We start from the raw sequence: 11,455 nt of genomic DNA on the forward strand, positions 1-11,455 counted from the left end.
GTGTGTATGTACATCTGTGTGTGTGCTTATGTCTATGTATGTGTTTAACCTTATTTCTTGTGTTTGTACCGTTCAATAATGTACCAGCGAAATACGAATCCCAATTACAAATTGTCGGTGAGTATGAGTAATGATTAAAACGATAGTCATGCTAATTTCCACTCATACAAAAGAAAAAAAGAAAGGAATTTAATTCTTCGATGTACGACAACCTGTTGGGACGTAATATGACAAGTAGCCCAACAGGAATGAAATTCACGAATCCCCTTTCATCTCCACGTCTTCTCTTCAGAGAATTTTACCGTCGAAATGTCAACACTGAATGATATCGTCACGGTTCTGGGGGAAACTAGCAGAGATCTCGACGTAACTGATAGCCCAATGACATCGGATTCAGGTCCAACCAGAGTTACATCGGAGTCAGATCCACTCAATGTTACATCGGATTTAGGTCTGACCGGTGTAACATCGGAATCGGTAACAAAAAGTGATACAACGGATCCAGGTACGACCAGTGTTACATCGGATTCAGTTCCGACAAGTGTGAACATGGATTCAGGTACGAGCAGTGTCACAACGGATTCAAGTACGAGCAGTGTTACGTCGAATTCAGTTTTGACCAGTCAAACAACTGATTTATTTACGACCAGTCTTACAAAGGATGCAGATACGACCAGTGTTACAGCAAATTCAGGTACGACCAATGTCACAACGGATGCAATTACGACCAGTCATACAACTGATTTATTGACGACCAGTCTTACAACGGATCCAGGTACGACTAGTGTAACGTCAGATTCATTGCCGACCAGTCATACGTCTGTTTTATTGACCACCAGTCTTGCAACGGACGAAGGTACGAACCTTGTTACAACGGATTCAGGAACGACAAGTATTACATCGGATTCAGTTTCAACCCGTCATACAACTGATTTATTTATCACCAGTCTTACAACAGATGCAGGTACGACTAGTGTAGCATCGGATTCAGTTTCGACCAGTCATACAACTGGTTTATTTACGACAACTCTTACAACGGATGCAAGTACGACTAGTGTAACATCGAACTTAGTTCCGACCGGTCATACAACTGATTTATTTACGACCAGTCTTACAACGGATGCAATTACGACCAGTCATATATCTGATTTATTGACGACCAGTCTTACAACGGATGCAATTACGACCAGTGTTGCAACGGATTCAGATACGACCAGTCATACAACTGATTTATTTACAACCAGTCGTACAACGGATGCAATTACGACTAGTCATACATCTGATTTATTGACGACCAGTCTTACAAGGGATGCAATTACGACCAGTCTCACAACGGATGCAGTTGCGACCAGTTATACATCTGCTTTATTGACGACCGCTCTTACAACGGATGCAATTACGACCAGTGTTACAACGGATTCAGATATGACCAGTGTTACAACAGATTCAGATACGACCAGTGTTACAACAGATGCAATTACAACCACTCATACAACTGATTTATTGACAACCAGTCATACAACTGATTTATTGACAACCAGTCTTACAAGAGATACAGTTACGACTAGTGTTACAACGGATTCAGATACGACCAGTGTTACAACGGATGCAATTACGACCATTCATTCAACTGAGTTATTGACGACCAGTCGTACAACGGATGCAATTACGACCAGTGTTACAACGGATTCAGATACGACCAGTGCTACAACAGATTCAGATACGACCAGTGTTACAACGGATGCAATTACGACCACTCATACAACTGATTTATTGACGACCAGTTTTACAACAGATGCAATTACGACCAGTGTTACAACGGATTCAGATACGACCAGTGCTACAACAGATTCAGATACGACCAGTGTTACAACGGATGCAATAACGACCATTCATACAACTGATTTATTTACGACCAGTCTTACAACGGATGCAGTTACGACCAGTCATACATCTGATTTATTGACGACCACTCTTACAACGGATGCAATTACGACCAGTGTTACAACGGATTCAGATATGACCAGTGTTACAACAGATTCAGATACGACCAGTGTTACAACAGATGCAATTACAACCAGTCATACAACTGATTTATTGACAACCAGTCTTACAAGAGATACAGTTACGACTAGTGTTACAACGGATTCAGATACGACCAGTGTTACAACGGATGCAATAACGACCAGTCATACAGCTGATTTATTTACGACCAGTCTTACAACGGATGCAGTTACGACCAGTCATACATCTGATTTATTGACGACCAGTCTTACAACGGATGCAATTACGACCAGTCTTACAACGGATGCAATAACGACCAGTGTGACAACGGATTCAGATACGACCAGTGCTACAACAGATTCAGATACGACCAGTGTTACAACGGATGCAATTACGACCACTCATACAACAGATTCAGATACGACCAGTGTTACAACGGATACAATTGCGACCACTCATAGAACTGATTTATTGACGACCAGTCTTACAACGGATGCAATAACGACCATTCATTCAACTGATTTATTGACGACCAGTCGTCCAACGGATGCAAGTACGACCAGTGTTACAACAGATTCAGATACGACCAGTGTTACAACGGATGCAATTACGACCACTCATACAACTGATTTATTGACGACCAGTCTCACAACAGATGCAATTACGACCAGTGTTACAACGGATTCAGATACGACCAGTGCTACAAGAGATTCAGATACGACCAGTGTTACAACGGATGCAATTACGACCACTCATACAACAGATTCAGATACGACCAGTGTTACAACGGATACAATTACGACCACTCATAGAACTGATTTATTGACGACCAGTCTTACAACGGATGCAATAACGACCATTCATTCAACTGATTCATTGACGACCAGTCGTCCAACGGATGCAAGTACGACCAGTGTTACAACAGATTCAGATACGACCAGTGTTACAACGGATGCAATTACGACCACTCATACAACTGATTTATTGACGACCAGTCTCACAACAGATGCAATTACGACCAGTGTTACAACGGATTCAGATACGACCAGTGCTACAACAGATTCAGATACGACCAGTGTTACAACGGATGCAATTACGACCACTCATACAACAGATTCAGATACGACCAGTGTTACAACGGATACAATTACGACCACTCATACAACTGATTTATTGACGACCAGTCTTACAACGGATGCAATTGCGACCAGTGTTACAACGGATTCAGATAGGACCAGTCATACAACTGATTCATTTACGACCAGTCTTACAACGGATTCAGATACGACCAGTCATACATCTGATTTATTGACGACCAGTCTTACAACGGATGCAATTACGACCAGTGCTACAACGGATTCAGACACGACCAGTGTTACAACGGATTCAGATACGACCAGTGTTACAACGGATTCAGATACGACCACTGTTACAACGGATTCAGATACGACCAGTGTTACAACGGATGCAATAACGACCAGCCATACAACTGATTTATTGACGACCAGTCTTACAACGGATGCACTTACGACCAGTGTTACAACAGATTCAGATACGACCAGTGTCACAACGGATTCAGACACGACCAGTGTTACAACGGATGCAATTACGACCAGTCATACAACTGATTTATTGACGACCAGTCTTTATACAACGGATGCAATTACGACCAGTGTTACAACGGATTCAGATACGACCAGTCATACAACTGATTTATTTACGCCCAGTCTTACAACGGATGCAGTTACGACCAGTCATACATCTGATTTATTGACGACCAGTCTTACAACGGATGCAATTACGACCAGTGTTACAACGGATTCAGACACGACCAGTGTTACAACGGATGCAATTACGACCAGTCATACAACTGATTTATTGACGACCAGTCTTTATACAACGGATGCAATTACGACCAGTGTTACAACGGATTCAGATACGACCAGTCATACAACTGATTTATTTACGCCCAGTCTTACAACGGATGCAGTTACGACCAGTCATACATCTGATTTATTGACGACCAGTCTTACAACGGATGCAATTACGACCAGTGTTACAACGGATTCAGACACGACCAGTCATACAACGGATGCAATTACGACCAGTGTTACAACGGATTCAGACACGACCAGTCATACAACTGATTTATTTACGACCAGTCTTACAACGGATGCAGTTACGACCAGTCATACATCTGATTTATTTACGACCAGTCTTACAACGGATGCAGTTACGACCAGTCATACATCTGATTTATTGACGACCAGTCTTACAACGGATGCAATAACGACCAGTGTGACAACGGATTCAGATACGACCAGTGTTACAACGGATGCAATTACAACCAGTCATACAACTGATTTATTGACGACCAGTCTTACAAGGGATACAGTTACGACCAGTGTTACAACAGATTCAGATACGACCAGTGTCACAACAGATTCAGATACGACCAGTGTTACAACGGATGCAATTACGACCAGTCTTACAACGGATTCAGATACGACCAGTGTTACAACGGATGCAATGACGACCACTCATACAACTGATTTATTGACGACCAGTCTTTATACAACGGATGCAATTACGACCAGTCTTACAACGGATTCAGATACGACCAGTGCTACAACAGATTCAGATACGACCAGTGTTACAACGGATGCAATTACGACCACTCATACAACTGATTTATTGACGACCAGTCTTACAACGGATGCAATTACGACCAGTCTTACAACGGATTCAGATACGACCAGCGTTACAACAGATTCAGATACGACCAGTGTTACAACGGATGCAATAACGACCACTCATACAACTGATTTATTTACAACCAGTCATACAACGGATTCAGGTACGACCGGTGTTACCTTAGATTCAGGTACGACCAGTGTCACAACGGACTCAGATACGACCAGCGTTACATCGGACTCAGGATCGAAACTTTCAACTTTTACAGTGTATGAAGGTAGGTGAAATCTAACAAATTATGAAATGATCAGTATTTAGTGTGATTCACTTTAGTATTTTTTACTGATACTTAAACATTCTTAAATAGTATTATATGAGGTTTTTTTTCTCATGTAATTGCCCTAATGTTTGTTTTCATTCTGTTATCTTAAAACACACTTCCGTCAAACCGTTTATATTGTAGTTCCAAAACACAAACTTTCTCTCATTTCTCCAGCCATACAAGGCAAATGAAATTCAGTAATGAATGGGGAAGGAAATGGATTAAAATGTCGATTCTGTCATTGTTTATTTCTCAAAATATAGAACTTACTAATTGGATAACCACAGAGAACACAAATCGTGAACCAACAACATCACCTTCCAACGGTAAGATATGTGATCAAATGGAATGATAAGAAATGAATGAATTTCGACTTACAATCACTTTAGCACTGTGGCGGATCCAGGGAGGACCGCAACCGGCGCAGGCCCCCCCTTATTTTTCGTTGAAACAAAAGAAATAAAAAGAAAAAATGGGGGAGGGGTGCGTGCGCCCCCTTAAATTTTGTAAACGCGCCCCCTCTTTACGGAATTCCTGGATCCGCCCCTGCTTTAGCATAATAACCCCTCATCCAAAGAGTTTAGTTACATGCATTTATTCTGTATTCTGGAAAAATAAAACACTGCTAAGATAGTAATAAGATGTGTTTCTCCTCATGCAACAGTTACTATTTCCCATTTTTTTTTTTTACTTTCAATCTTTAATCATGAACACACTTAGATCACACTGTCTCTTTTGTAGTGACAGAAGACCAATTTTCTCGGATCTTTTAAATCTTGCAAGGTTGATGAAATTCAGTGATTTTTGGAAAGGAATTGGTTTGAGATGTCGAATCTGTCATTATTACTTTGTATATAAAACTTCATGGTTGGATTACCACAGCCGGCACGAACAGTGAACCAACAACACTACCCTTTCGATGTTAAAACATGTCCTGATAAAATCAAATACACATTGTATAATAAATACATAAATTTTACTTATATCACTCTAAATAAGCACTCACTACCCATAGTTTAGTTACGTGCAGTTATCCTGGAGCCTAGGGATAAAAAGGTTTTTCTGTTTATTCCAAATTTGTTGTCCTGAAAATTTAAAGTCATGCTCTTTCTAGTGAATGATTTATATTTGTTTGATCACTGTTGTATAGTGAATTAGTCTTAAGATTTGTAATCAGAGGTGGCAAGTTCGAATACCGTCTATCATTGTGCAATGGTAATGTGACCAGAATAGTAAAATTTTAGGAGACTGATGTCCTGGCTGAATTTGTGCCAGTGTGGATGCGATTTCTGCAGTGGATGAAGGTAGCTGAAGTTCAAGAAATCAGATAAATTCTAAGTCTTCAAGTTTTCCGCAGATCCTAAAATACTTTGAATCTTGGAAACTTAGCAAATCACCAAATAACAGTCTATCCCGTGCAGGAGATGGAAGAGAAAATTCAACCAAGCTGTCTTTTTATCTTTATCTTTCTTTACAAACACACAAAAGTATCTTTCAGATAACATTATGTTGATTCGAAATTCAGGCAATTCCTAATTTTTGTTTGCATTCTTAATTCACAAAACACTCGTCGAACGGTGCATATTGTGATCTAAAAAACACCAGTTTCTCTGAATTGTCTGCTAATGCAAGGTTAATGAAATTCAGTAATGTTTGGGGAAGGAAAAAGATTTGAAATGTCTAATTTGTCACCGTTTCTTCACATATAGAACTTACCGATTGGAGTACAACAGCAGAAAAAATTAGTGAAACACCAACACCACCTTTAAGCGGTAAGATATGTCGGGATGAAATGGAATGATAAGAAATGTATGAATTTTCATTTATGATCACTTTAACATAAGTACCCCCTGTATCGAGAGTAAAGTTACATTAGTAGTTCTGGATCATACGAAAAAAAAGTCTTTGTCTTTTTGTAATATGTTTAACAAAGAGATTACCATGGCCTTAAAGGGGTCACTATGGCATAGTGGATAAGACTCTCGACTTTCAATCTGAGGTCCGAGTTTGGATCTGATCAAGTGTCTCCGTCCTTGGACAAGATATTTTTTTTTTTTGTCCACTATGTCTCTCTTGATCGACCCTGGTGTATCTATGGTAACCTGACAATGTTGGGGGTAATAATAATGGGAGAGGCCTCTTGTACAGAAGGAGCAAAACTGAAGAGGCTACCCTGAATAATGAAGACTATTTTAGTACATATTTTTATCAAAATCTCTAAGAATGTTAAAGGAAAAGCAAGTAATTTTTCTGTGGTGCAGGATATTTGTCACAATAAGGATATTTCATCACCATCACCATAATTATCTCAAAACCTTTACACAATCAGAATTCAATAATCCATTTTGACTTTAGATTCATTGCCAGTCGTCTTTACTAGGGAATAGAATTACTGGACTTTCCCTTTTAAGATGTCTGCGACTTGTCCGCTCAGAACTACTAAGTGGCAACATCAGGTCTTTGCAATGTATACTTGTATTTGGCACGAGTGAAGTTCGATCAATGCTTGCTTGTTCTCTGTTATATTTACAACTGTAAAAATATATATATATATATAAATAGGTTCATGCCAAGAAAGTTGTTGTGTTGATCCCAGCTTGAATTGCTTCGTGTCCTCGGGCTCCGGCTTCCTCTGCTCCTGCGACGAGATTTGTAGAAACAGCGGAGACTGCTGTCCTGACTATAATGATGTATGTGAGAATGCAACTTCTACAGTGTATGAAGGTAGGTGAAGTTCAGCAAATCCGGTAATGATTAGTGTTTACAATTTTCCGTATATCTTCACATATATACTTACAACATCTTGGAAACATGGCAAATCACCGAGTCAAATTGTATTAGAAGAGATGATAGATTAGAATCAACTCAGCCTTATTCTAAAGGTTAATCCTTCTTTACTAACACTTAAACATTGTTAAGTAATGCTATACCTTTTTTTCTCATACACCTACCCCTGATTTTTGTTTTCATTCTGTAATCATAAAACGCACTTGCCTGGAGCCGTCTCTATTGTAGTCCTAGAGCACCAATTTTCTATTAATTCACCAGCCTTGTCAGTTTGATGAAATTCAGTAATGTTTTGGGAAGAAAATGAAGAAAAATGTTGAATCTGTAATATTGTTTCTTTATGTATAGAATATACTGATTGGATTACCGAAGCGAACACAGATCGTGAACCTACATAATCACCTTTTAATGGTAAGACATGTCGTGATTTAATTGAATTATATAAGAAATACAAGAATTTTCACTTACAATTATCATAAAAACTTACTATTCGGAGTCAGTTATTATTGTGTTTAAATGTGTTGTCAAGGTAAAACGATATTTTTCTTGTCATGGAGCTGAATTTCTGTTTGTCGTTTTCATTCTGTAATCATAAGGCACCTTCGTCAAATAGTTGTATTGTAGTCTTCAAAGACCCATTTTCTCTCGTGTCTCCAGCCATGATATAGGGTGATTAGATTCATAAATATTTTGGAAAGTAAATGGTTTGAGAATGGTATCAGTCATTGTAGTCTCCTCTAACTGATTGGATTACCAGAGCGGGCGTAAACAGTGAGCCAAAAACACGACCTTTCAAGGATAAAATAGCTGCAATCAGACGAATTTATAAGAATGTGAGAATTTTATATGATATCTATATATCATAGTCTCTATACGAATGTCAGAGTTGTTGATATCTTCATAGATTTACTTTTTTTTTGCAAGATAGTGAATCACCCAAGCTGTCATCTTTCAAAGAAGTTAAAGGACCTACGCAATGCAAATGCATATTGATTTGTGTTGATTCATGATACCATCTGATCAACATCACTTAAGTTGCAAAACAATTCAATATAATTCCTTAATTCCATGTACCTTTTACTAATTTTCTGTTACTTTCCTGAGATTTCTTGGATGCGCCCACCAAAAAAAAAGAAACAAAAAGAAAATGCCTTTCCAAACCAATATTCTACTCATGACCTGATCTGTCAAACTTTGCTAAAGTACTTATACGTTTATACGTTATACTTCCCACTCGACTGAGCATAACTTGTATATAACTGTAACTGATGTCACCAACAAAACACATTGCAGGGTAACGTGCAAGTTATGCTCAGTCTCGGAAAAGATGCATTCCATTGTTCTCTAACAATAATGGACAGATGAGTTCACGAGCAGAATATTGGTTTGAAAGTTGTTGTTTTTTGTGTATCCAATAAACATGAAGAAAAGCAGTTTAAAAAATATTACGAAATATACGGAACGTATTTAGATATTCGTTTCGTCACATAAGTGATGTTGAGAGTATCATGAATCAACCCAAGTCAACGTGCATTTTGCACACCATAAGTCCTTTAAACGAAGTCCAGTCAAGTTTTCTAATTTCGTGTCTCTTTCATGACTATTACCATTTGTTCTTTAATGAATGTGCAGTTTCGCAGGAAATCACAATGATTTGTAAAATTTGATGTATTCATAGTAATCTATGTTTAAGCCCCCATGAGGATTCCTCTCCACAATCTGGTTCTATTAAGACAAAGATAGGCGAAATTTGATGTCCTTATCTGTTTAATGAAATGAAGCAGAACTGTACGCTTTATTAGGAGGCATATTTTCTGTTCATTACGTTTATGTTTTGAGTAATTTTCTTTCATTTCATAGTTTGACTATTTTCAACCACAGTTTCTAAAAGAAATTGTTTGTAGTGTAGAAGCATTTAAGATAAGATTCCACTTGAAATGACATAACAATTGTGCCATGTGCTAGCCAGAGAAACAAATATTCCTAGTCTGAAAGACCAGGTAAAAGGGATTGTGTAGTTTTGGTTGAGATGAGGATTGAGATTTCAACTATTTGCGAGATAATTAAAAATCACTTATATGAAATATCAAAGAGCATTCCTAGTCCTAATAAAAGGTGGGTCCCACCTTCTATTAGGACCACTATGTTTTTGTCTTGTTTTTAGATCCTCAGTAATTTTCTAAACCGATTTTCATCAAACTAACTTTAAATTGTTTTAGAATAGTATGCTTTTGAATATTTCTTATATACTGTTTCTTATTATCTCGCAAAAGGTTAAAGCCTGAATTCCCATCTCAAACCAAAACTATACCAAACCTTTAAGAATTTATTTGTTCATCCACCACGGTACAAGTAACATGTTGTGGAGTTGGCTGAACCAGGAAGACGGGAGTAAGTCTCACCTCCCTGGTTGAATCAAAAGTCCCATTCCCTGGGTGAATGGATGTCCCAGTCCTTGTGTAGAAGATAGAGAGGGAGAGGGGAAAAAAAAAAGAAATTCTTCGTAATCATATATTTCGGATTTTTGGGCATAACGCAGAAAATGTTCTCTTTTTCTCTGTATGCTGTTTTGTTACCACAGAAGGCGCAACCTCAGACTCGACAGATGGCACACCGGCTGATTAAGATCCAAAACACACACACACACACACACACACACACACACACACACACACACATAATATTTCGTCTACCTTAGGTATACTGTTACGTAATAATTCACATGTGCATACCTTTGGGTAACTGTTTGTTTTTTTGCAACCGCGGAAATATAAATGGTATTCATTCTTTATCAAACGTTGAACGCACTGTAAGGAAATATTAAATTATGTTATACAATTATTGACAATCGTCACAATCTCTTTTTTTTTGTAATCTACCTGAGATTATTTATAAAGATCATATAATTTCTGTTTTAAATGTTTTTTTGTTTATACGTTTTTACGGCAACCTTTTATGCACCTGGGACTTTTAAGAGAATTTAATTCCGACTTGCAGGAAGGGACAGGATAAAATTTTGCTTTTCTTTCAGGACCTATCCTTAGAGCAAGGAAATTAGAGAAAAAATACAGATTACTGGAACCAAATTAGATTACAGGCACGATGAGCACTAATACCTTGATTAATAACAAATTACAACCCTGTTATATATGATATTAAAGAGCATACAAATCTAATAGGAATCAAAAGTTTATTTGATGAATATCCGTTTTGAAATGGCTTGAGTATCCAAACAAAAATGATCCTAACGAAAGGTGGGACTCAACTTTTATTAGGACAGTTTTGTTTTACTTTGTTTTTGGATATCTGAGTTCTATTTTGTTTTGTGATACTACAGTGCACTCCCGTTACAACGAAAACGGTTATAACGAAATTTTGTTTTAAAGAAGTAAAAATTCAGGTGCCAAACTTATCATCATTAAAGTCTGCGGGATAAAATTCGCTTACAACGAACTCGGTCATAGAGATTTTTTTTTTTTTTTGTTAGAACGAAGTCGTTACCGAACGTCATTGACAAAGAAAGAAAGAAAAAAAATGTGCTCTGTTAAACAAAAAACAAAAACAAACAAACAAGCAAACAAGCAACCCAAACAAGAAAACCTGGCAGTCCCGAGGACTTTGTTAAAACGGGAGTGAACTGTATCTTCT

General features: G+C 37.9%; 1 protein-coding gene across 1 annotated transcript; it reads left to right on the plus strand.

The window, feature by feature from the left end:
- The first annotated feature begins 309 nt into the window (after nucleotides 1-309).
- LOC139715567 (uncharacterized) lies at nucleotides 310-10,432 on the plus strand. The gene is made up of 3 exons (XM_071627132.1): nucleotides 310-559; nucleotides 2,768-4,975; nucleotides 10,389-10,432. Exons 1-3 carry the CDS (start codon nucleotides 310-312, stop codon nucleotides 10,430-10,432), a joined length of 2,502 nt encoding a protein of 833 aa, XP_071483233.1.
- The last annotated feature ends 1,023 nt before the right edge of the window (nucleotides 10,433-11,455 follow it).

This window comes from Diadema antillarum, unplaced genomic scaffold (genome assembly GCF_040938485.1).
Source record: "Diadema antillarum isolate AM-2024a unplaced genomic scaffold, OU_Dant_1.0 scf00000006, whole genome shotgun sequence".
Classification (NCBI taxonomy): domain Eukaryota; kingdom Metazoa; phylum Echinodermata; class Echinoidea; order Diadematoida; family Diadematidae; genus Diadema; species Diadema antillarum.